The 27842-nt window shown below is 45.1% G+C and overlaps 1 protein-coding gene across 1 annotated transcript in view; it reads right to left on the reverse strand.

The window, feature by feature from the left end:
• LOC134062214 (chemokine-like protein TAFA-5) overlaps positions 1–27627 on the reverse strand; it is a 42949-nt gene extending 15322 nt beyond the window's left edge. Inside the window, exons 1-2 of the mRNA XM_062518158.1 lie at positions 27131–27627; positions 10276–10422 (exon numbers count right to left, since the gene is read on the reverse strand). Coding sequence (XP_062374142.1) covers positions 10276–10422; positions 27131–27221 — 238 coding nt within the window. The 5' untranslated portion in view covers positions 27222–27627. The remainder of the gene's footprint in view (positions 1–10275; positions 10423–27130) is intronic.
• Between the last annotated feature and the right edge of the window lie 215 nt (positions 27628–27842).

Below are 27842 nucleotides of genomic sequence, written 5' to 3' on the forward strand. Positions count from 1 at the left end.
CTATGGGCGAGATTAACCACAAGCTATCACTTACAAAGACCAGACAATAAATATGACCTCTGAGGTGACAGGTTGACAGGCTCCACTGTTTGGGGTCCGGTTGAATGTTATCTGCCTTTTTCCACGCACTAGTATGAACTTCAGAAGTGCCAATAATGTATCATGGACTGTTTACATAGGGTAGGTCATACACGTTCACTATGCGTGGCCTATCACAGCTCAACACCTCTGGGAGACGCCATTATGAGCTCCATCATGCACTGAGAGGGCAGAGTTCCAGTGAATGGCACACAACTAATCAATAGCTCATTTGTCATCCGAGTCTAAGGAAACAAGTTTTCGGCCATCCACTTTTGTAAACCAAATGAACCAATCAATCGCTACCCTACAGAGACGTATGAAGGCTATAGAAGGAGGTGATACTAGACTCTCTCTCTCTCTCTCTCTCTCTCTCTCTCTCTCTCTCTCTCTTTCTCTCTCTCTCATTTTCTCATTCTTTTGTCTGCGAACTAGAATGAACTTTCCCAGTCTCAAGCGGTGGCTTTTAGAATCCTCAGAGGGAGAGGGGAGCTGGCTGCTGCCGCTGTTCTGCTCTGATGGCACGTTGTGTTTAAGTGGAGAGCAGAATGTTCTTGTCAGAGGCCCGGCGCTGACTGGGACTGGCAGGTGTATTATTCCTCCCGCCACATTGTCCCTGGACAAATTCAAAGGCAACTCAACGACTCGGCAAGCGCCGTTCACCGAGCCAAATACCTGCCTGTTTATTTTTACTTTCCATCGTTTTCCCTCTTTGTCTGTTTTTCTCTCGTCTCCTGTTTTACCTCTTTTTCTCTCTCTGTCTTTCCTACTCTCGTTTTTCTTGTGCTTTCTCACAAACGAACAGATCTCTCTTCTAAGCATGGCCTTGATGCAGTTTTAAAGCCACAGCAGTCACAGTCAACAGAGACACACCAGACAACTGCCCTCAGTTGTAAAAAAAGAAGGCAACAAAACACATGAGGCTTTGTAAACTACTTTCACCCCGAAATAGTATTTTTTAGTGCAGCCAGTGAAGGATTATCATGGAATGAGTTCCGGTAGGTTTGCAGTTATTCATCCATTTGCAACCGCCATGAAAATGGAGATCATGTCCGTTCTGGGAGGGGAAAGGACCAATCAGACCTGCTTACTGTCAGGAGTTTTCCCCATCCTAAAAGCCCCTGCCCAGAGTGATGGACGACACTAATTTAGGGAGGGAAGAATCAGGACATAGCTTTTCTAAAATCTCAACAACGCCAGGCTTGAGCCCTGTCTCACCCAATCAGCAAAGCTCCTCTGCCGTTGCCCTAGCAACAGATCCACACTTCCTCTGACAGTATATCTGCGAGTAGGCTATAGCAGGAGCTGGAGAGTGTGCCAGGCATATGCAACACTGGCACAATAAAGCAATTTCTATTCATTCATTAGCCTGGATTAAAAAAAAAAAGCCCTAGCACAAATATGTGACTGGAATTATGCTAACAGTAAGTCCCTGGTGGAAAAGCTCCCTCAGGCCCCATGTTCCCTCTCATAGCGAGTTTGTTCTGCTTTGTGATGCGACTAGCTTCCCACAGGTATTAGCTTTCCTTTGCTCAGCGGGCTCTGTGCCTCCCCCCCCCCCCTCGCCCCATCTCCCTCTGTGGATGCATTATCCATTCAAAAGCTGTGATGACATAGCAGTTCATCCGAGATGGATGAGCCTTCACCCATCACAAATGCCGGATGTTTGCATCCTATTGTTTTCAGACCTGCAGGCCTGACTGTGGCATCTCTAACAAATCCTTTTAGGGCATGCTAACCTACTGGCTGCATTTCTGTGAGCTGTGAAATCCTACATGGGAAAGAAATCGACCAGAGCAACCCTCTCAGAAATGATATAATATCACAAAGTGCCATACATTTATGAGCAAAGTACATTCCAATGTTGTTACAGAACATACGAGACCGACAAAAGAAATCTATAGGAGACACAAACGACCTTCCCTTCTAATGCACCAACACATTACCTTGGCTCTCCACAAACACGCTGTTCATCAATAGGCTGGCTACAGCATGCACATGAGATCATTAATATTAATGAGGGGCATAATTCTTCCAGATGACTGGGGCTGTTCACGGCCCCCTCACAGCTGGACCCCGCCGCTGTTGTGTGTCACAAGCAACGCTGTTTCAAACGTGCCATGTCTCTGGTGCTCTGGCATTTTACTGCTGTGTTTATTTTTAGGTAGGGTATTTTTTGGGAGGGGGGAGAGAGACAAAGCTATTGAACCAGGGCTAATTACACAGCGCTCAGTGAGTCTGTACAGTTTGCTCCGATGTGACATTGCATTGCAGCAGAAGCGTGAGTCACATTTTCTGGCAGATGCGACATTTTTCTGTCTGTTAAAAAAATGCCTATTTACAGGACAGAGGAGGAGGAACAAATTGTACACAGGAAATATTTCCCTCTATCGTGCTTGACTTGTCTTTTGGGCCTCCACCGTCGACCTCAAGGCCTATAGCCCTAACCTCAACCAATACCCTAACCATTGACTATCCCTAGCGCCCTTCAGGCAGTGGTGCCATGAAGTCAACGCTGGGCCCCCATAAGACCACAGATCCTCCATCCCAGTCCCCGTCACTCTACTCATTGGCATCTATTTGTATTTGCTGAACTCTGAAGACGTTCTCCAGGGTGACTGAGTGCAGCGCAAGTCCAATGTACACAGCGGCCCACTCTGACGCCTGGATCACTATTTGATATTTCCAAGTTAAGTGCTTCAACCGAGCGGACCCACAGTGGACGTGACCACTTGACCCAAGTTTAGGCGAGGTGAGGCTGAGGGCCACTAATAGGTCACTACGCTGAAGGCTCCGCCCTCCTCCCACCCCTCCCCCTCCTCCTGAGCGCTCTGCGTTAGTGACCGCGCAGACTGTCCTGCTGGCTGCAGCACCTGGGCACTCTTATCTCACGCCAGCGCAGCGGGTCGACAGCCGACACTGACGGAACACACTATTAACTCCCCGCACAGCGCACTGAGTTTGTTATCATAATGGCTCCACTTTGAAGCTCTATAACCTAATGAAAGAAACCTGCATCTGCAACCAATATTAATCCCCAAGTGATTTATGCCTCTTCCTTGCTGAAGGAGACATCATTTGTATTCATTTACCTTGCACTTTTTCCATGGATTTATTTTTCTTTCACATGCTTGTCACTACAGCTCTTTTATTATTTCTGCCAAGCAATACACCATAACACCCTCTTACAGAAATTGCCCTGCGTGATAACAAAGGATGTGCACTTTCGACGGTCAAAACACAGGTCCATTGGACCAGATGTGTGAAGGGTGGGATAATGATGTATGTCGTCCTGGTGCACAGGGGGGGCCCAACACCGCCGCTGCTTTTATTACTGCCGTGCTGCACCATCCCAAGGACAAAGCCTGCGCCGGCTTCCAGTTTTCCGCAGGGCTTCAGAGAACAATTAGATGAGAGTAGAAATACAACTGCAGTTCTACTTGTGCCTATTCTCTCTCTCTCTCTCTCTCTCTCTCTCTCTCATATCCCCTCCCCACACACACACAGCCACACACTCTCACACACGTTCTGCTCTCCCACGTCAGAGAGAACCTCTCTAGATGCGTTTGACAAGTCGTCTGGTGTTCCATTCAGGAGCTGGTGTGGGGAAGCCTCCCTTCCTCCCTCTATCTCCAAAGGCCCGCTCCCTGCTGCTGTTTTCAATTCACTGAACAGCTACACTGAACAACTGCGGCAATTACAGGTGGAGGAAGAGTACAAGGCTACAAATGCATGAATTATTAAATTACTCATGTTCGGTAGAAATTGTTAACCCACCCAATAAAGATAAATTACAAAAGACGGGTGAGAAAAAACAACTCACCCAAACAAAAGAAGTCTGTTTGGAAATGTAGCGCACAATAGAAGTGGAGCACTGCAGATAGTGAAGAGCACTTCCACACAGGGAAAAAAGACGACAGTGACTACCTAATTATGCATTTTATAATTTCAGTCACAATAGAGTGCCCCGGCATTATACTTGTGCCTCATGTAAATGCAGCTGTTCCCTTACTGTTTTAATGAGGCAAATAAAAAATAATCACAGTGGTGTTCTTTTATATGCACCAAGCCAAATTATGATTTCAGGCATCACACAAAACAACACGTTGTAACCAAGGAAAAGGGAAGGAGGCAAACTCCCTTTACGGCTCTACATCACAGCTGTTTTAAATGCATAACGAACATGGGCAATCAGAGAAAGAGAGAGAGAGAGAGAGAGAGAAAGAGAGAGAGAAGATGGAGAGAGGGGGAGGGAGAGAGAGGAAGACTCATTTCTTCTGCCTTATCATGTACAAGCACCGCTCTCCAGACTCCCTGGCTACAGAGTACACTACAGCGGCCGCCTCGACCTTCCGACATTCTCTTTCTCCGCACATCTTCGTCAGGCGCGCTTGCAGGACATCCCTGACAAACGCCTTTGCCTTCCACCATGTTGCTAGTCCATCACAAGACATCCTCTTCAGGGAACGTCCAGGCCCCCCCGCTGTTCCGCCCCACACACTGACCAATGCAGTCAGCAGAGCTCAAGTCACACACTAACAGCAAGGGACTGAAATGAATTATGCACATCAACACACTCGAGGGTGTCACCACAGCACATCTTAAACACGTCACCCCATCCTGCCGTGGTAACTACCTGTATCCATTTTCAGCTAATGGCAGGTATTCACCATCTGATGGAGCAGCAGTGTGCAATCGCGTTCTGTAAAAGGCACAAAGAGCAGCAATCACACACCAATGGAGTACTGATTGCCCCTCTTGCCGGTGTTTCCATTAGAACCGCGCTTCTCTACAAATAACACGGGTTAAAGTTAGAATCAAGAGGGCCGGCCCGCTGCACAGACACGCCGGAGAGACCGCGAGCGCACATTTTTGAAAGCGATTTCTGTAGAATGTGTACGTGTGCGGAGCCAGCTCTGCTCGGCACGCTCCTCCAGAAGGGATTTTTGAAAAACGATGGGTCTCGGGGGGGAGGGGGGGTAATTATTAATTGTTAGCGCCCTGCAGCCTACAAGCCCAGGCACCTCTTGGAAGAGCGTTGCAGAAGGGAACTTTTCCCGTCCAATTAGGCCATCGTACTTCAAACGCGGGCAGAGAGGCGCGATGGCGAGGCGTCAAAAGGAGCCGGGATTCTGGCGCGGTGGGCACAGAGAGGGGGCAGAGCAGCGCTGCCTCCAGGTACCAGCGGGGTTTCAGCACGGGTTCAAGAGGAACGCAGGAGTACGGCCAGAGAGGACTGGGGAGGGAGCAAGTTAGCATTCCCACAGTACACTGCAGGAATGAAAATATGGGGCTTCATAGTGTGTATAGCGAGAGAGAGAGAGAGAACAGAAAGAGAGAGAGAGAGAGAAAGAGAGAGCGAGAGAGAGAGAGAACAGAGAGGGCATAGTGAGAGGGAGGTGAGGGAGGTGTCCCTGACTGCATGCCAGGTGTTGAAGGTAATGTTCTGAGATTGTTAACCTTTGGGGCATATTTTGAGCAGGCAGTAACAGGGAGAAATAGAAACCGAAGCCAGAACAGTGATGTTTCTGCCCACTGCATTTCAAAACTATATACAATTTCTACCATTTTCATCCTATCCGGACGCATATTAAATGCTTTCATAAGCATAATAATCACACTCAAGTCTCCAAAACTGTGTATAAATGTATGTTTTTTTTTGTAATGGAAAATGTATTAAATTGCTCATGCTACTTAAATCCAGTATTTACCAAGCATTATAAACAATTGGCTATACAATTGATTGTACAATTGGTTTGTATTCATAAGGCCACATAATGGTCGACATATAATTATTTCTACATGGTAATCACTGTGCTTGTAATATACTACAATGTTATAGTACACGTCTGTCCAGCTTGAGCTATCAGAGTGGGCAATAAAGCATTATCTATAGTGCATCTTGATAATGCTCCTGATGTCCGAATCTGGTTCTTTATAGAGGCCACTGCCATAATAACAGCTGAGTATGGGGCTACATCAGAGCACTATTTGAGTCTAATCATATCTAAATAGTAACATAGACTTTAACGCTGTAGGATATTACGAATACTTTACATGTATAAAAGTGTTTCTAATGCTTTATGGATGTTGAGTAAAATGGATAAAGTGTTATATTTCCACACGTTCTTCTTGCCCCGCCATACAAGAAATTATATGCTAATTGTGGAAAATATTTTAAAATATGCACATAAAATACAAACAAGAATAAAAAATATCTAGAGAGAAAAAGTCATTTGATGCATTGTACTTCTTCACAGCAAAACATCTGTGGCATAAATAATGTAAGAAATGTTTCTAAATGCATCATGTTAAGGCAGTGTTCCTCCGCAATATGAATTTTAAAAATATGAAAATGGATTCACAGTATTCACAGGATGGGCCAGTGCAGGGTCTCTATCCAATACTTGCTGCTTCATGGATCTTCATCAGTGTAACAAGAGTACTCCATGGGTACTTCATTTAGCAAAGCTTTAGACTAATCGTTTATTAATGCCCCGTACACTGCACTTTGCCTGATGCTGTGAACATGTTCACTGATTTCTAATGTTTTATTCCTCATAATAGTGCTCAGTCATACCTGCCCTTTGTGTCCTGAGGCAGTAGAGAGAGAAACGCCTGCAGGGCACACCTCACTCTATGGGAATGTGTGCTATTTGGACTGCAACTTGTTATTTCTATCAGATCAATTCTAATGACGAAACAATATCGATGGCAAATAGTCAATGCAGCTGAACATGCGCATGGAAAGAGTATAGAGTAGCAGCTGCAAGTTCTCCTCTACGGCTCTGAGAGCTCCAAAACGCCGCTCATTATTGATTAATTAGAAAGAAAACAGACAGAGGATTAGACTAATAGGACATCAATAATCATTGATATAATCAACAGATGAGAACCCAACAAACACCTGCAAGCACTTCATCATTTTATTTCCAGATTTATGGTAATATACCAAGCTGTGGGGCTGGATACACCATCTGCAAAGTTAACGCCATTTATTAGCGAGGAGGGACTATTCCGTAAGCCTGCTAGTGCTCGTTTGAGCTTCTACTATAGCGTGCTCCTGGCCTAGAACTGAAATGAGTGCTTCTAGTTTGAGGCGTATTTCCCCACTTCTCAGCACACATAAGGAAGACATAGTAGCTCATTATTGGAGGGATTGTGAGTGATGTCTCTGCAAACAGAAGCCCAGACCAGTGCGGCATGCCCAATTTACTTCTATAATTTGGGCCCATACATGTGCGACCTAACATAAATCTCATTCTTTTTTGATTAAATGCACTCCTTACTGTATATACATGTAAATGTATCCACACGCTGGCGCATTTGCATTGCAAAATGCAAAAATCACAATTGTTTCCATGCGGAAGATGAAAAACACTTTTCTATCCCTACTTTAGATTCTCCAGAAAAATAAGAAAATAAGTGGGAGGAAAAAATCAGCCACAACAAAACAAATGTTAATAGATGGCACGCCTCTGTCTTAAGAGGAAGCTGGTCCGCCACTCTCTTTATTTCTATGCTAATTCCCATGTCACATGTCAGGATGCAGCCCTGCAGGGATGCACACTCTTTTTCATATCATTTCTGCCTGTCACGCTGCAGAGGGGGGAAAAAAACCCCAACAACACCATTTTTGTAAAGCAACTGAAAACTACTTTGATAAGAAGTCCCTATAGGAATAGCATTGCATTAGGTTCAGCAACGTATTCGCCGCCAACGCACTGGCGCTCAGTCGAGACTTGAGCTAAAGTGAAAAGTTGGCTGTGATGGCTCGACATTTCTCCAGTATTTCCCTTACATTGTTCCTGGGAGATGGAAACAGTGTCGGGCATGTCAATAGAAAACATGCATGGGGTAAAGTGCTCTCCAGCCTCAATGAAAGGGAGCTTTTGAGAGCACCGAGTCGCAGCTTGAAAAGCCTCGACAAAAAGCTACAGTACATCCATTCAGCTAAAACTTTCATTCTTGAACTTAACTTCGAACTAATTTGACCTTTCCAAATAACTGTTTAACTGCTTATTTGTTCTTCCTTTCGGTTCCTTTCATGTCAGACTGAATTCCCTTGATACTCGCACTGATCTGGCCTTGACATGCGATCCCGAATGAGAGCAGGTACAGCAAACGTGAGAGGGTTGTTGTGATGTGACAGGCATATGAAACTGCAGGGCCTTTTCTATTTACGGGATTCACTTTAATTCATCTCACACAAAGAACCCAGTGCCAGGGTTACCGTGACCTTCAAGACTAGCTGGCCTTTGCCAGCATGCCCTTTCCCCTCCATAAGCAATGCCATCTCTCCACTCTTCCAGAGACACTGCACACCTGTCTCCTCTTCTGTATGTGTGTGCATGATGACACAGGGTGCAAGGGCCAGTTGTGCGGTCGAGACATCTCATTGTGACAGAGCTGAAATGTACCACATTCCTGAAAATTCGGCACGGCTCTTCGCGTGCATAGTGCAGTGATGGCAGATTGCCACCAGACACAGCACAGCACAGATATCTGAGACTAGCTGAAGCCTTTTCTCACCCCCCGCATTTTTCTTTGAACTATCAAGGAACAAATGCCATGCAGAGATCCAATCTCACGCCCCTTGTGCTGTTAGTCACCGCCAACGCCTAGCATCAGCTATTATTTGGGTTTTAATCAGTGTCTGTAGCAGACACCGGGGAGGCAAACAAACACACTCCACCTCTGTATACGTGGACCTCCTGAGGAGATATCATTTCATCCAGCACTTACTTCCACAAGTGCTCCTAATCAGTCAAGTCGTTGCGCTGCTTAAGATTACCTGACAAAAGCGGCCCTCCTCGCGCTTTCTCTCCACTCTTAATAGAAATCAATAGCAGCAGCCTGACACATTGTTCTGGCTGCAGCAAGGGCCAGAGACCATGAAATGACTGATAAAGCGAGGCAGCGTTTATGCAGTAAGAGGCAAAACAATGCTTACACGCCACTCTCTTGGATTAGGGACATTTTGAATTATTCATTCATAATTTTCTTAGAGGGGGCTGGTGAAAGGCATTCAAAAGTCAGGAATTATTAAAGAACACAGCGCTTCTTGCACAGTTCAGAATTAAGGAAGCCAATCAAGGAAGCCAATCCAAAATGTGTATTTTTAAAATGTTTAAATTTTGCTATCTGTAGATATTTTTGAAAAATATATGTGTACACAGTAAAATGCATGTAATACAATATGTATTCTTGTAGAGAGGTTGTTGCGATGCAGCTCTAGATTCCCCTACTTAAGAGCTGACCTCCTGCAGTTTCCAGTGAAGAATGAAGGACAAAGACTGCATCAGCTGGGGCATGGGGATATTACAGCAGTTCCAAGACCTTGAGAACTCGTGCAGATTAAAATGATTGAAATCTCATTTCTCTCTCTCGCTCCCCTTCCTCCTCTATCCCGATCTCTAACTCTATTCCACATTCCCCTCCAGTGGACTGTGTCCCGCTTCTGTGCGTTTATTTCTGGAACAAATAGTCGTGGCCTGTGTGTGAGCCTGCGAGGAGCTGGAGCTCGGAGGATTGTATGACACAAATATCAAACTCGGGGACGACGCGTCGCTAGCTCTGAGGGCAGGTGGAGGAGCAGACTGAAAAGACAACACGGCGTCGCCGTGGTGACAGGTCCTCTCACTCCCACCAGGCCGCATCACAACAACAACCGGCGCCTCACAAACTTTACTAGACACCATGTGACAGAGCCATGCAGATAGAAAGGAGTCTAACAGCCTCTTGGAAACTAACAACAGACCTTAATTTGCAGACATGGGCCGTATACTAAGGCCTCAATGGATGAAAGTACAAAAACATAATATAAATACAAATAACCTCAAACCTTAATTTTCAGACATGGGTTATATGCTATGGTGTCAGAGGATTATAATACAAAAACAACTACAGAAAAACATTATCCAAGCTGACATTAGTATGCTCTCAGGGTCCCCGATACGTTGTGTGCTCTCTGTAGCTGATGTCATGGTGTAAGCTCTGGCTCCAAAAGCCTGCTGCTCAGTGGATGGCCGGGGTGGAGCCGGAAGCTCACGGAGGGAGTCAGTCACGCAGAGCCCCGCGGTCACGTGAGCTGGCACCAGCGCAGGAGAGAGAGAGAGAGAGAGAGAGCGAGAGAGAGAGAGAGAGAGAGAGAGAGAGAGAGAGAGAGAGAGAGAGAGAGCGAGAGAGCCATCTTACCGTCCACACACGCCGGCCTGGCTCTCGTGGTGCCGGCGATCTGGCCCTTCTTGCAGGCACACCTCGCTGTCTGTCTCGCGATGGTCCTCCGTGGCAGACTGTCTTTGTCAAAGGTGACAATCTCACAGGTGCCAGCCGCCAGCTGACCTGCAAACGCACAAGACCAGACAGACACACACATCAGACAGAGATTCCAGACTGTATGCCTAAGAATCAGTACACACACACACACAGATTGGAAACAAACCCAGTCAAATTCCCATCCATTGCATTGCATTTGCCCAAAATGGATCGTGTTTTGGAACTAAGCCCTAGTCTTGCAGTCTGGACTGGGCCTGGGAAGGACTTCACAACTCTCTGCAGCCTGTTTACTGTTCATTAGTGTAGTACATTAACACAGACGAACAGTGCAATCAAAGCAGCATCCTGGGAATTCAATTAGAGCACTTTTAACCCCCAACCCCCTGCTGCTCACAAATTAACCTGTGGCTGGCAGAGTGACCCCGGGTCAAGCCCACAGGGATCTGGCCTTCGATGCGAGAGCAGGTTATTTTGATTGGCAGCCAGGTCAAAGTGTTGATTTAATCTGGCCTACAGTCACAGGGTAAAGGTTTCGCAAAGTTAATTAACTCAAGTCGCACGTCACCTGCAGGGTAATAGGAAATCACACTGGGAGTGCCAGAAGGAACAAAACATTTTTCCTAAAACATATTTATGTGTTTGCACATTGACGTAATGGTCTTCAAGATGCCATGCGAAAGAAAGCAATTCTACATCCCTAAATACTAGACTGGTGCTGTTTCACCAGTCATGCAAATCTGAATTACTAATTTAGGCCATGCATCTTTGAACAGCATTTGTTCATAGCCTGAAGGAGGCTTAAACAACAGCCAGAGCAGAAGAAGCTCAATTCTTTTCTGTCTATAATTCCTCTATTTTCACCTTTTTAGCAGGGAGGGAAGAATGACACACACGTTGTATAACATTGTGTATGTACAGTGAGCTTTTGTTTCTTTCTAAATGAGAGACCTCTGCACCTCTGGACCTTTGTTCAAATGCTCAATGAACATGAACATCGAGTCTGATGAAGTGATTTTCTGTGAGCTCGCAAAAAAGTCATTCTCATGTTCAGTTCGTAGCCTGAAACCATGTCACAAGGAAGCAAGTGTGATGTTTGTTTATTTCTCACTCTGAAATATCCAATCAATTTCGGCATGGATCTGTGAGCAATGATGAACAAAGTCATCTTATGGCTAAACATAGACTCTCTTTCCCTCTGTCACACACACACACACACACACACACACACACACACACACACACACACACACACACACACACACGCACACACACACACAGGGAGAGAGAGAGAGAGATTTTAACAAAGAAAAACTCATCCATCCACACAGGCACATACACCTACACAATGTTTGTTTGTCAAACCCATCCCTATCTCACACAGTCACTCCCATCTCTCTCTCTCTCTCTCTCTCTCCTTCTCTCTCTCTCTCTGTCTCCCTCTCTCCCCCTCTGCCTCCCAGAGCCAGGCAGCACTTATCAGCCTTATCATTACTGAGAACCCTTTTAAATGGATGCAAATGTGTGCCGATGGAGCGATGTGTTGTTGTGATGTTGGCTGCGTTGGCTCTGCGTGATGAAGGGCTTTTAATCCCGCATGTCACTCCCAGCAGGAGCCTCTGACTGAAACAGATCGGAGAGCTAGTGCACGCCTTTCTTCTCTTCCTCCCTCTCTCCCTCTCTCCTTCCTTCTTCTTCATCATCATCTTCTTTTTTTCATTTAACTTTGTCCTCCTCCTCCCTGTTTTCCTTTCAGGTTGCTAGATAATGGCTTGTCATGTGTGTACTGCATCAAGGGAGAGGATTCTTTCCTCTCCAACACCCTTTTGCAGTGAATGCAGACTGAGTTTTGTCTGTCAGCTCTCTTTGAATATTTTCCCTGTGTGCCACTGGAAATGTGTTCACTCTTCTTTCTTATATAATATCTTGCGTGGCTTTGGAGCCGTGGCTCTGTAATGTACCCAGAGCAATGGGGTACCTTCTGAAGGACTCCTGCTGTTATTAGCTGCAATCACCTCTGCTGTCATCACCCCTTTCCACCGCTGATGGATCCAGACAATTTATTAACAGCAAAGCACGGCTGTCTATATGCCTACATAGAGCCCGCTTATGATAGATCACTGCATCTCACTACATGTCTTCTTTTGTTGAGCCCGGAGTATAATGAATACTATGTTATTACTACATATAATGAATGTGAAATTTACATTGCAAAATCGGTTAATAAAGCAGAAGCTACTGAAATGTTTGGGGCCTTTAGATCATTTCCATGAGATGACCACAATTTGATCTCAGATGTGTGCTCTGTGTGTAAGGCTCTATAGGCTATTAGCGTTGACACGCCATGTCGGCGAGATGCTTGATGATACCCTTTCATTGATTCTTTTAAATCAACAAACCCATTATGTTCCATTATGGTTTTCCCCTGTCAAGGACAGTTGTCAAACTAATATACTGCCGTCAATATCACTACACACTAGGAAATTACCCATATTCCAGGGGGAATATAAATACATACATTCTCACATATTCTGTATTTTCCAAGACACATAGCATTGACTTTTCCTTCCATTAAGGTAATTTGACAAATGTTCAATATACAAGGACCAAGAAAACACAATATATTTGGAAACCTGCCCAATTTAGCTGTTCACAGATCTGTGATCCTCAAGGCGTCAGTGCCAACACACTTATCTCATTTTTGACCTAGGCACACAGATACATGTGACCTCCATGTTAATGGCACAAACTTGCTGAATCTCAGGCTTCACTATTTATAACTTGAGTGCTTTGCACTTTCCCTGACACATTTTTTGAAAAGCTGAGCCGCAGGAAATCACTTATAGAACAGCAGCAGGCGCTGTAATTGCAAAGTCTGCCGCTGCTCAACGCCAGATTGTCCACCCATTAGAAACATAAATGCCATTAAAAATAAACATATGAGTAATTTTCTTTTCCGTGTGTGGAAACACACTCAAAGAAGCGGTGAGTCTTTGGATTACACGAGTAGGGTGCCCAATTTTGCTAACATCTCTTCGTTCTGAGACTTCTACTTCTCACAGCCTTCAGCTACAAAATAACAACTGCACTTTAGAGCAGAGCGACCCTGAGCCTGTGACTTGGGATTCATATCATCTCTACATCTCATATGCAGCTCAGAGGCTCTTTCCAGAGATGGCTAGAGGTCAGACTTGCCCATCTGCCATCTTTCAAAAGCGCTGTGAAAAAACTCCAGGTGTGCATCAAAACATTAGCAATACGGATCATTGACATGGAACTTAACTAGCAGAGGAGACACTCATTTATGACTCCACAGTGCTAGTAATACTTGTCTCTGTGGTTCACTAGAGCAGAGTACTTGAGGAGGGATATGAGAATGGATGTCTGGCCATCCAAGGCCCCTGCCACTTCTAACCTCTGCCCTCACAACTAACCATCCAGAAAAGCATACTGGCAAGACAGACACACAAAACACAAACACACACACACACACACACACACACACACACACACACACACACACACACACACACACACACACACACACACACACACACTAACACACACACACACACACACACATACAAACTCTTGCCTTGCCAAAAATATTCTCCACAGTCTCACCAATAGGCCTAATAACAATATCACTGGTACAAAATATGTTTGCAGTGGTTTGTGTGTCCTAACAATCACCTCCATGCACAGCACTGCAAAGCCTTGTGGAATGACAGCGATGTGCTGGCGCTTTTGGACAACGGCTAAATCAATATACAGATGTTCCGAGAAAAAGCCAAACAGCAAGCCGCGCGCCCAAACTACAATTTGGATCGGCGCGCCGAATTAGTGGAACCTTTCTGCCACTGCCGTGCCACGGGCCTGGCGGGGTAGCTTTAAATGATGCCTTTAACAAGCCTAATCAGGCCTCGCCGGCGCCAGCACAGCTTCTCGGCACAGCGCATCCCCGCTTCCGATCGCAGCCGACCGCAGGCAGCCGCCGCACCGACTCCAATTTCACTGCCAGCGCCCAGCCAGCAGGAAAGCGCACATCTGCTGTCCATATACAGTACGGCATGTCAGTGACGAATGCAGCTCACAGGGGCGAGGATATGGATGTTGGGCCGGGGCCAAGGAAACCTCAACTTACAGTGGCGTGAGCATTTTCCCCATCACTGATTCAGCTGGATTCAAAGTGCAGTTTATCACACAACAGGCTTCAGACCCGGCGTTTACAGCGGCGCAGAAACATTACAGCTCTGTCAAAGCTGCCAGGATTCAGAAAAGTTCTGCAGACAACTCTCGTTACAAGCGCTCTCGTCACATGAAGTGAAAGTGCTGTCTATCCAATCCATTTTAGGCAAAGTCAGTTGTTCTGCGCGCTTCACTGGCTACTGGAACGTCTCCAAGAGGTGATTTGATTTTCCCTGAATGTCCCTTTTTTTCCCCCCACTGCGAACTCACACACAAAATGACAACACACACAAACAAACACACAAACATACGCACACACATACAGACTCGGGCGCACGCATAAACATATGTACATACACACAAGTATTTATGGCAACCCACTTAATTGGAGCCACAGTGTTAGTGCACCAGTGACTGCACTGAAGTATGACAGCTCTGCCTCAGTGCTCTGGCTGCAGGGTCACCACGGAGCCGTTGTGCTCTATGCTTTGTGGAGATGCTAATGACATGCAATAAACGCACGCTTAAAAGGAAGCCTACGCAGAGGGGTGAAGAGAAAACAGAGAAGAAATCAGACTTGTTTTTTAATGGCAATTAACCACTGTTTATAGAGCACCGACTAAAAACAGTGCAGTGCTAATCTCAAGAATAACCACACAAACAAGGATTGTGGAGGTGGGTAGGACATGGAGTGGGGGGATGGGCAAAACAAATGCTCTCCAGCAGTCCTCTTCTCCCTACAGTCCTGTCACCGCACACATTCATACATGCTGCTGTTCTGTAATTAAGTGCGTTTACAGTCCCAGAGGATGCGCAAATGGGCCATGCTGTCGCTGCACCTTAAACGCTGTGCCCCCCCCCCCCCCCCCCCCCCAGGTTAAAGCCCTTCCCGTGTGAAACCCCGGCCCATTTCTCACCCCTGAGGCTGGCCCGCAGAAGTAGAAGGCCAGGCCCGGACGCCCAAAGGTAGGGCAATTTATCTGTGGCATATAAGCAATAATCACCCTTGGCCGAGCAGTGTGGGAGCGGGAGTCCATGAGTCCATTCATTGGGCCTCATCAGCATGCTGGGGGAAGAGTCCCGGACTGCAGTGATTGAATGCCGCCTCGAAACGGTCTGTCTTTAATCTCCCTCTCATTCAGCTGGCCTGCACCCTCAGCCTCAGCTGTATGATAAAGACTCTCACATCCTCCCTCCTTCAGGCGGCCCCTCTCTCTCCTTCTCTCTCCTTCTCTCTCTCCTCTTCTCTCTCTCTCCTTCTCTCTCTCCCTCCCTCTCAACTCTCGCCTTGCTGCTGCTCTTCCTCTTAGCCCTCAACCTTCAATCGCTCATGAACACATTAACACATATCAGCTACATGATTCCCATTTTATTAAACAACAACAACCACAACAACAACAACAACAACTAGCCTAACACAACAGATGCATTTCATTGGCGCGGTACGATTCTGTTGTTCAACGTTCAGCTGCACAGGACAACATAATGGAAGTTAACAATATACTGTTAGAAAAGGTCTCCTCCAACACAACATAAGCAAGCAGGAAATTTGACAAAACACCATGAAATTGCCTTTGAAAGGCACCGAGCCAACTGGCTGTTGAGGCATGCAATTATGAAATGTGTAACAAAAACAAGTTGTAAGTAGTTGTAAGGAGTAAACACAATCTGCGGCAATCAAATAATTGGCCTGGGGGAAATCAATCAGTGAGAAAAGTCCAGTCCGATCTGAAAGACACTGCCCGCTGACCTTTCCTATCTATTATCTGGAAAACTGTGCTGCAAATTGAATGTCACAGACTTAATAAACAATAAGATGGCCAGTTTAGGTCTGTAGCACTACACCGCTGGACTGCTCATCAGCAGGTCACTCACCACCTCCAGAACGCTCCCTTCATCATCAACATAATCACTCTGGCCACTGCCTGAGTGACAGCGCATCACATAGGCTAGTGGACACTACTCATCTGACATACAGTACGCTACACTGGCTCCAGTGGCGACTCTGCTAAGCTATTCTCCCTGTGCTGTTGCCTGTTTCCCTCGAAATAACCAGGCAAATAAATACATAAGGCAGAGGGCTGTTTGTATAATGAGGGGAGTAATATTTTTAAAAGGGCTTTTATAGAGCACTTACCCTTAACCATCTAAGCCCACTGATCATTTGAGAGGTTGTGCTGTGATATGCTGGTCATAACGCCAGGCTACTTGTATAAGCTCTCAAACAGGAAGGTCTCCCCTCTGTCGTGGGGCTAGTGGCGTTTTGAAGGACACACCTGGGTTTGGATCCGTCTCACTCTCTTAACCTTTTGGTCAGTCATCTACTGCCATGTCAGACAATCAGAGGCTCATCCCCCACCTGCTAGGGTATCTTATGACATCCAGAGAGCGACAGACTTTCAAAAGCGTAATGGCAAGCAGGAAAAAGCTGCTGGTTATATTTCACAATTATGGTTCTGACAGAGTTTGGTCAGACATTTGCTCATGAATATTTAGGGGTTCATGAATATGCATTAGGATTGCGAAAGTGGCAGTGTTGACGCTGAGATTTATGAGTTTACATGGGACATAATTACAATGCGGGCTATAACCTGCCTTTGAGGAAAGAAAAAACACACTTACAAACTGTAAAAAAATGGCAGGAATGAGCTGAGGATGCGGAACCTAACAGTGATATTTCTTCAAGCGCATCATGCAACAAAATGAAACTGACGTTTTTTTCCTTTCCTTTGGTTAATTACGCTCTGTTCAAGAGTAAAAGCAGGCGTAATGAGACATGAATGAGACATATTCAACCCCGTCTCGGTAAAAAAATTACCCCTCCTCAAAAACTGGATGTTAACATCCACAGGAGCTGTCTTTTGGATGTCAAAGACAATCATCCTATCAGTGATACAGCTTTTCTGTTGAGAGAGTTCTTCAAGGCCATAGATGCTGACATGGAGAGGCAGAGGGAGAGAGAGAGAGAGGGAGAGAGAGAGAGAGAGAGAGAGAGAGAGAGAGAGGGAGAGAGCCCATCAGTTGATCTCCTCCAAAGCGCTGGCTGTTTGTGAAAGAAGGCTGATAAGAGCAGTCGCTTCATGCTCCCCTCTCACACGCCAACTTGCACAGATAAACATGGAGAGAAATCGTAAGGCTACAGCACGGCGAAGACTGGACAGGGAAATACCTTTAGAAAATATAGGGAATGCAATTTCATCGAGTTTTGTATAGTGAAATGCACTTGCTTCCGTCAAATTCCACTCTGAGGATAATAAATACTCACAACATCAAGCTAGCAGCTACTTAAAATATTTGGAATGATTCTGAATGCCAATATATAAATACAGTTCTCATTAAGTAGCTTTCTAATTCAGTGTGCACACAGCACACTGTACCAACAGCATTTACATACAAAATTGTGCATACCATCATATTTGGAATGTCACTGTCAAGCACTCTCAATCATGACACTAAATTCCTCCAAGCTGTCAAGAGGGACACTCTATGAAGCCTCCTGCATAGTAAAGTACATGTGGCAGTCAAAGCCCTGCTTCTGACAACCTGCTCCCAAATAAACACATCCTGGTGACGCGATGGATGAGCCATCTTTAAAACACCCAACAAAAGCAAAACTAATACACTGAGGTTGTCAAAGTGAAGGTGACAGAGCGCCATTCCTATGATTTCAATGGCACTTTAAGTGTATTCTCTCCCATTGTTATTCAGGACCTGTCAGTCTCTGTAGAATATGCTCTGATGAATGTTGTCTTGTGCATAACTACAACGGCAGTCTTTGGCTTTATTTCACCTCAGTGTTAGCGGATTTGTCTGAAGTGATTACATATTTTTGTAAGCGAGAGAGAGAGTGAGAGTGTGAGCAAGCGAGAAGAAATATCCTCTTTTTAATACACCGCCCGCTCCCCCTCTTTGCAAATGCACATGTGCATACCATACGTAATAAAGCTTGTAAATGACATTAAGCCCAGACAAGCAATCCACACTAATGGAGGTGAGGCACTCACTGCGGCTCAGCATAAATGATCAATTATTCATGTCCTTCCACACCAAAACTATTATCAGCAGCCGCTATTAGAAGATGACGGTCACCCATCATTTTGAGCAAGACATAAGTTCAGTCTTCATATGAAATGTGTTGTGCATAGGAGCACCGCGGTGATGGGGGCTGTTGTGTACGTTGCCTGCTGTGTTTGGGCAACAGTATCAGGAAATGATGGCCAAGTTCATAAATAGGTTTGAGACAAGCCACGGAGTTCAAATGATGCACTCAACCATAGAGGCTCCAGCACTAGTCTGATGTAATTGGTATTCGCCGCGCGTCACACTGATGCAGACCCTGTTATGAGAATAAGAGGAAACACGCTTATCTGTATTTCCACGGTAACCGGGGGAATCTCAGCCATGCTCCTCTTATCCCCCTCTCCCTCTCTCTCTCTCTTCCTCCCTCTCTGTCTGTGCTCATTACTGCCTGTTGTATGGTAGCCTTACTTTTAGCCTTCCAGCATTTGCCTCTGTTCACACTCTCACACTCCCCACCCCCCAACACACACAGATGCGCAGACACACACACACACACACACACACACACACACACACAGACAAACACGCACATGCACACATACATACACTACAGCCTCACTGTCACATATTCCCCTCTCTCTCTCACACAATACACCACTGCCTCTTCACCTTCATATGCCCACATGTTCTTCACACACACACACACACACACACACACACACACACACACACACACACGCACACACGCACACACGCACGCACACACACACACACACACACACACACACACACACACACACACACATGCACACACAGTGTCTCTGGACACTATTTCATCAGGATAATTAGAAGCCAACCCCTCAGTAAAATGGCCACAGATGCTCGTCAGTGTTTGTGCGGCAGGGTTGCTCAAGTAAACAAAAGGCTCAGGTAATTATTTAGCAACTCTTAAGCCTGAGTCCACAAATAAGGGGCTGTTATTATCAGGGCATTGGAGGACTGATAATTAACAGCTGCTTTGGTGGAGCACCACTGTGTGTGTCCTCTGTGAGGGGAGGCAGCCCTGCCATGGCGTGTGTGTGATATTATAGCCAGTCTGTGGCAGAATACCTCAGAGAGAAATCTCGGCGCTCTGCTCCCCACTTGGGCTATGCCTCAGCCAATCGTTTTCCTCATTTACCAGACAACCCCGCCGCCCCACCCTGCTACAGCACAAAGACATGCACACAAGCATACACACACATGCACACACACGCGCGCACACACACACGCACACCAAACTTTTTTTTAAAAAGAATGTATCACCATGGCAACCTTCCAAAAAGAACTGTGTTTGAAAGAACTGCATATCCTTAAAAACAGAAAAAAAAGAAAAGAGCTGAAAAGAAAAGAACAAAAAAAAGAAAAAGCAAAGAAAGGGGGAAGGCTCCAAATGGACTCATTTCTTGACCAGTCATGCCTGTGGCACGGGCCCTGTGACCTGTCGGCTGGCTCGGTTGTCAACGTGACTGCTCAGTTAATTTGCTCTTACAAGCCAAAGATCAGCCTATCAGTCGGCCAGCCGCCCCGTTATTGGTACTGATGGGAAAGTGGAGTCTCACAAAGCGCTGAACCCATGTGTAACCACTTGTGCCAATTATTTAATTACGGCCTGACACATTCCTACCAACAGCACCTCTTTAACTTTGCACGCTGCGGCACTCCGCAACGCTCTCAAGTCCATCAATTAGCATCGCAATTCAGCCCTGGGCTACGACCTGGGTTGGACACATCACAAAGCTCTCCTTGCCCTTCACAAACTATTAGCGGAGCTCTCGGTGCTGCGTCCGACTAGTCCTGTCCGTCTGGACATCACGCCGGCACCTCGGCCTCACCGTTACGGGGGACTGACGCTCAGGATGGACGGCAGCAGTTTTCTTCCCTGGACATTTCTCACGTCCACCTGAGGCGACGTCTCCTCGGTGTCATACATCAATGTGAATCCATCACGTAACTAAGGCGAGCGGCGGGCTGCATGTGCTTGCTGCTGGGGCAGACGAGCCCAGATATAAAGTGCTGCTTTCTAAGCAAAGCATATGGGAAATGTGAGAGCATTGACAAAGCGTCTTTGCTATGGTAATGTGAGACGCGTATAGGAGACGACACAAGGCTGCTGATCTGCTGGGCTGGGCTGAGGACACTGAGCTCATCTCACACCGTGGCTTTTTTTGTTGTTGTTGTTTTTTTTGCCAAGGTTGAGTGAAAAATGTTTGATCATGAGCTATATCTACTTTTAATCCGTATATTGTTTTTTTTTTTATTCTATACAAATAAATAATAAATGAAATAGTGTTTATTTATTTATCACTTCTAAAACAGCTCTATAATCAAACACTGTGTGTGTGTGTGTGTGTGTGTGTGTGTGTGTGTGTGTGTGTGTGTGCGTGTGTGTGTGTGTGTGTGTGTGTGTGTGTGTGTGAAGAACATGTGGGCATATGAAGGTGAAGAGGCAGTGGTGTATTATGAGAGAGAGAAAGGGGAATATGCGACAGTGAGGCTGTAGTGTATGTACTGTATGTGTGCATGTGCGTGTTTGTCTGTGTGTGTGTCTGTGTGTGTGTGTGTGTGTGTGTGTGTGTGTGTGTGTGTGTGTGTCTGTGTGTGTGTGTGTGTGTGTGTGTGTGTGTGTGTGTGTGTGTGTATTTGTGTGTAATATCTGAACAAATGTGAGTTAGGGGGGGGGGGGCAAACATGGCTCCACAGGCTTAGGTAAAGGTGTGTGTTTACAGGGTGACCCCATTGCACAGCTCTGAGCTGGTGCGGGGTATAATGTATGCTTGAAGTAAATCGCACTGACAGGACCTACATGCGATTGTTTCCCTTTCCCATTTGATTTAAGCAAGGGCATTCTCACTTCTGGATCCCACAAGCCCTGTTTCTTTCATCTCATTGGGTGTGATATTATCCTTGGGCTTGTGTGGAGCACAAGGTATAATTTATTGTCTGTTCAGCACGGCAAATTTGCAAGCCCGGCATATTTCATTTGCTGTATAAATATCATTATTAAAATATGAAGTCCGCTTTTGCCTATGCTGTGTGGCACAGATATCTCCCATTCTGATTCACAACCTGCTCTGTGATAGCCACAGTGATGAACTCTATGGGGTCACTCCTGCGGACATGGAACAGGGTCAGCGTTGTCTGAGGACTGAGGAGGGCCAGGGAAGAATGACTGAACTAACATCCACTCAGTTTCACGTAAATTATACACATACACTTAAAATGGCAAATCAAATATTAAGCAACCGGGTGACCAATGACAGGTTTGGGCTGTGGCCATGTGAGTGGGTATGAGCTGTCAAAATGGCATCAGTCAGTAGAGAGAGGATACATCAAGAGAGTGAACGCTCTGGGAAGGTGATGAAATATTCAAGAAACCGCTGTTTCATCACACCAACTGTACACTTCTTTCACTTTCATAATGTGGTCAGATCTGAAAGCCCTCCTACCAATATGAATAATTCCCTAAATTAGAAACAATTTCAACTACAAACAGTGGTAATTAGGCAAAGCTTTTTTCCCCCCCATAACTAACAGGCAAATCTTATTCAAACAGCAATTACTTAATAGGTTTATTAGCTTGCTAGTCAACAGGGAGGGGTAATGCCGTCTCTGTGCTCTTATTAGATCGACTGGTATCAGAGAAAGCAGTCATTTGGACCTGGTCCTTTCTGTCCTCCTCGACCCCTCACAATCAGGAACCCAAGCTTGCTTTGCCATGCTTTGCCGTCCTTCATAAGATTCCCCTCTAACCAGTGCAATAGATTGATGGATAAGTATCTTCCAGCTGAAGGCTGCATGACATTAACAATATTCAAGGAGAATTTCCTTCCCTATCTTGGCTAGAGCAGTATGATCGAGTAAACCCTTCTGGCGCTCTCTCCATCTCCGTGTGACCAGGAAGCGGTGCCACTTTGGCTATTTCAGAATTAACATGCTTTTCAAATGAACAAATTACATGGAACGTGATTATCTCGTCCGCACTGTGAAACGGCTGTGGAATCTCATTTCATTTTGCACTTATTTGTTGGAAAGAGGCTGATTACGGTGCCATATGAGTCTTTGATCATGCACTAAAGATTTGTCGCTTTCTTCCCATGACTAATGTCCATGGGACAACAGCATCTCCGGCCGTTATAATCAGCAATGAAATTAGAAAGCAAATGAATATCTGTCAGAGAAAGGTTTATTGCCTTTTTTCATTTCTTTTTTTTTTTCCAAGTGGGGGAACCATCTTCCCGTAGCATGGGTTCAGGATTAAATTGTGGCCAGCATGCAATTTATTCAAGGATGTGAAGCTAAGGGGATGTGACATTCTGTGTTATAAGATATTCATTAAATGCCATTGCCTTTAATTCCTTTTCAATTGAAAATCAGGATAACAATCATGTTGTGGAGCCAGGCTTAGGGCAAAAGCGGATGTTGTTTTTCTATAGGGTGTTCCAACAAAAATAATGATCACCAGCAAATAACCTCAGGAATCAGCCAGCATGGTGGAGAGCAGTTTGGGTAGTCCAAGCTGTGATCGATAATGCCTCTATTATGCCTCCCACTAAAAAGGACATGTACCTCATTCCAGGGTGCTCTTGCCCTGATAATATTAAGTTTATCGTTCCTAAAAAGCTTGCAGTAATGGCATGGAACTTTTAGTGGGACAATCAACTGCATCAAGGTTATTTTGTTCCTCTTCTGCAGGATGATTTTCAAACCGCCATAATTCATCTCAGGCACGAGAGATAGAAGGTGACTGCTTTGCACCACAATGTAGCCTACAGATGGACACTTCATACTTCAGTATAATGCATTACTAAGCATGTTCTTGGCAACATGGGAGAGCTAAAGTAGGCCTTCACCTAAATCAAATGGAACAAGCCTGAAGAACAAAGGCAAGTGACAGAAGGAAGGGTCATGAACGTACTGTAAGAACTTTTGCTCTTTAGAAGAAGTGGAGATTCACTGTGTGAGCGTAACATTCACAACATGAGCTACCTTATTTATGAGAAATTGAACAGCAACCTTTTAAATTGTAATGATTGATATCTTGCCAATGCAGCAAGAGCATCGCCTGGTCTCCTCCCCCTGGAGGAAAATGCTGATATGAGAAGATCGTCCTCCCACTCGCTGACAGCCGATTAGACAAATGACCCTCCAGTCTCTAACCTCTGGGACAAAGCCTCAGCTCTGGCTCTCCTACTAGCAAAGTTCCTGGAATTTCCAGGTATGGCAAAGAATTCCAACATAAACAAACCTGCATAAACGTAACGCATAAGCGCCCATCGGCAATGTGATCCCACATGTACAAAGCTCCTGCTACTTCAGCACACCCACCGAGCGAGAGCATCCTTTTGGAGCCTTTGAGCTCTTCAGCAGCGGTCCTTGACGAGGAGCTTTGCCTCCCCAGGTTGCTGGGACTTGGACAAAATAAAGGATTTTACGCCACAGTGATGCTGAGCCCATTTGCATCTGCGTGCGGAGGTGTATTACCACAACGTTAAACGCAAGTATTATCTTTATGTCACTTCAGCCTGAAGCAGCACTCAAGGGCAAAATTGCCAAATCCCTCCATTCTGCAGGTTTAAGTGTCTTTGGAGGAGGGCTGCTGATGAATAAGTCACACCATCTGTAAGCCACATGACCATCTCGCTGTAATTGCAACCACAGTTCTCCAGAACATTAACCACAATTAGGCAATCAGTATCTCACCGAGTCAAACAAACACCACCTCATGATGGCTCTCCTAGGCATCTCCTAGGCCGCCATCAGTCAGTCTATAAGCTCAAATGGGAGCAAACGTACAGCAGGAAAGGACAACAGAAGCAAAGGTTATGATTTCCAACGTCTACTTTGAAACGAATGCTTTCAGAGCCGAGGCCACGCAGCACAGGCAAATAAAGCTTGTTTGTGATAAATGTCACTTTCAAAAGGGTTGGCTAAATACCCAAATAGTAACAAACTGATGTAGTAAGTCCCATTAATTTCAAAATATCCAATTTGTTATAAAGTGACGAAAGGTCAGCCGTGCCATGTTGATGTAAAGATCCTCAAGGCATCTTCAAAGTGCCTCTCTTATTTTTGGAGCAGGATAATTTTAGATATTCATGTTGGAAGAGGTTTGAGAGGGAAAACAATGGTCTCATTTCAGTGGAACTCTCACTGAATCTCTGGAGCTACAACTACATAGCATATCATTAATTCTGCTGCTGTGCTACTGTTTGTGGAATTACAATACGCCATATATTAATACCACCATCTAGTGAAAAATATCTCTGAACAGGGATAATGAGACCAAAGAATCCATTTTCTTCCTGCAATATGTGTGAAGAAATATACAGGTACACAGGAAACTGTAGCCATTCCATATGCATGCACTGAACATGGAGTTGGATGCTGACTTACAGTAAAAAAAAAGAAAATCTGCATTAATTATTTTCTCCTAATGGGTATTAATTACACCCAGCATTAATATCAAAACATTGTCTGCTATGGGTTATGACCTTCATTTGTCTGTGTGAGAACAACATTTTATACTATAAATATTCTATATTTATACTGTAGCTGGCCTCAGTGTAAGTGTGAAAATGTGTAGAAAGGTGTGTGTGTGTGTGTGTGTGTGTGTGTGTGTGTGTGTGTGTGTGTGTGTGTGTGTGTGTGTGTGTGTGTGTGTGTGTGTGTGTGTGTGCGTGCGTGCGTGCGTGTGTGTGTGTGTGTGTGTGAGAGTGAGAGAGAGATAAAGGGGGGCTGTGTATAAGGTGTGTAGAGAGGTGGCACACTTGCCAGGTTAAAAATGAGTAAATACATATTCCCCTACAAATGTTCAAATTGCACAAATGATGATAGATTGCATGTGGAATATAATTTAATCTAACTCATTTGTGATATCAAATTGTAAAATAAATAAATAAATAAAATGAAATAAATCCTCAAATGCAGAGTAACAGTAAATGGAATTTCAATGTGAATGACACAACATCTTTCACTGTTTGCACTGAGGTTTGTGTGACATTTGGAAGTTGTATAAATGGGTGTCTCCAATGAGCATAGTTGCTGCTGAAAGTTACAAATGCTGAAGGCTTTTGCAAATATCCCCATAATGGCAGAACAAAGGGATGTTATCCATGGCAAATGTGTCATAGATTAGTTCACACTAGCTGACAATGTATTTTTTTTATATTATTATCATTAATCTACATATCTGCTTCCCACATTTCATAAAGTCACATGTTAGACCATCACTTCATTTGTTAGTCTCTTGGTCATTTAGCTAAGGCTTGTCAAGTGGCCAGTAGGCTACCTCTGAAAAGGTCTCTTTGAGTTGACATGTAAGGTGACTTGTCTTGGTTGGGTGTTAGGTGGAGGGGGAGGACTTGCTACAGGTTGACCTGCATCTCCACACTGTGGCGTGACGGGGAGGACGAGAGGGGCCAGGGTGCCCACCACACAGCCCTGCAACCCGCTGACCTCCCGCCTCATCCATACGCAAAACACACTTGTCCCCCCCAAGGCACGGAAACAGCCACGTTAGATTACTTATGAGAGCACTGGACTTGCAATGAGAGGAGGAGCTGCACTGGGGGCATACAGTACGCAGGATTTGCTTTGGCCTTCCCACTGTAGTAGCCCATATTTTACAGCAGACCCTAAACAAAACAAAATGTTAAGTCTTTGGGTGCATTTCTCTAAAAAAAAATCGTTTTTATTGTGTTTACACTAATTCATGAAAGGTGAATAAATTATGTGTCGTTTAGCTGAATTATAGTTGTAATATTGATCATTTGATGACAATTTCAATGTCATATTTTCTTTTTCTTTTGAAGGAGCAGATGTTTTGATGGTAAAATGCTGATATCCTATCCTATCGTTTTCTTAACAAATTGGTTGTCTATAGAGCATGTCAAGGTGACGAGGTGATGCCCTATGACTGCAGCTTAAATTTGTAGCTGGTCCCAGAGAGTTTAGTCAGTCTCGCATTCAGTGGAATGACAAAAAGAATTGTGCTTAATGGGAGGAAATAATTACAGGTTGACCCCGCCGTTACCCTTAAGCTAGACTCTAGTGCCATCTATTGAAGACAACAACTACAAATCACTTTATCTCACAACATCGCTCATCCACTCTAAACTGCATACGCTCCTGTGAACAAAATATTTTAATGTATCCAAAATGTGTGCTGAAATATTTATAATAAGCCTGTTTTGGTCATCTGCGCTTAATCATTTGTTTCCATCAAGGTTACCGGTAAACAACGCAAAGATGCCGCCCGCCAGTTAAGGAATTGCACCTAGACTACTTCGTTTTATAGCACCACATTTATCCCATCGGCGTCGTGAAAAAGAGGTTAAAATAAGCTACAGTAGAGATGTTGATTGCGCACTCTGGCGCAAGTGACGCGTTTACGGTGATACAATCTTATCAGATATAGCATAATGTCCATGCAAAATAGATCAGAAACTACCACCCAGGAACGACAGGTGACGCAGAAAAGACACATTACTACAGTTAAGATAGCGCAGAGCAAGTAAAGCCCCATTACCTTCTTTCAAGAAGCGTGAGTGGATCAAAAGAATGACAAAACAGCAAACTGCCGCTCCAGCTAAAGCCCACGCAACTCTGAGAAGCTGCATTCTGGCGAGAAAGTCAAACAGCCGGGGAGCAGAGCCAGCGGTCTTCAGAGGGAAAACCAGTCTTCCATTCTGCTCCCATGCAGCGACTTATTTACAAAAGAAAACCCCGGCGAAGAAAAACACGAAAAATCCCTTCCGTAATTGTGCAAAGAGGGCGTTCGGGATACACCAGTTAACGCACAGTCAATGCACAGGAGGAAATGATCCCGTCTTTTACAGTCAATAGAACGAGGCAAAATGTGAATAGGCAAAAAAAACAACGAGGGACAATTAAATCCCCGGGCGCTCAAATGAAGAAATTTCATTCACTTTTCCATAAGAAGAATTCGCGATTCCGTCGGAGCCTTTTCCTTCTTTAACTGCAGCCAGCGGACGCGGTGTGTTGATGGGCACTCGGTGTGGCATACACAGTACTATACTGAACTCGTGTGATGTTAAGGGGTTGGTTGCAGCATCATATCGTTTTGCAGCAGCTCTCTCACTAGAATAATCTTAAGAAACTGTTTTCGGCAATAGCCAAATAAACAACTGGTTTATTTCTTTAACGCGTTACATCAGTGACATTCGTCCGCCAAAGAGAAGATACTTGGAAATGTCTTCAGAAAAGCCAGAAAAATCCTC

Source organism: Sardina pilchardus, chromosome 17 (assembly GCF_963854185.1).
Source record: "Sardina pilchardus chromosome 17, fSarPil1.1, whole genome shotgun sequence".
NCBI classification, from domain to species: domain Eukaryota; kingdom Metazoa; phylum Chordata; class Actinopteri; order Clupeiformes; family Clupeidae; genus Sardina; species Sardina pilchardus.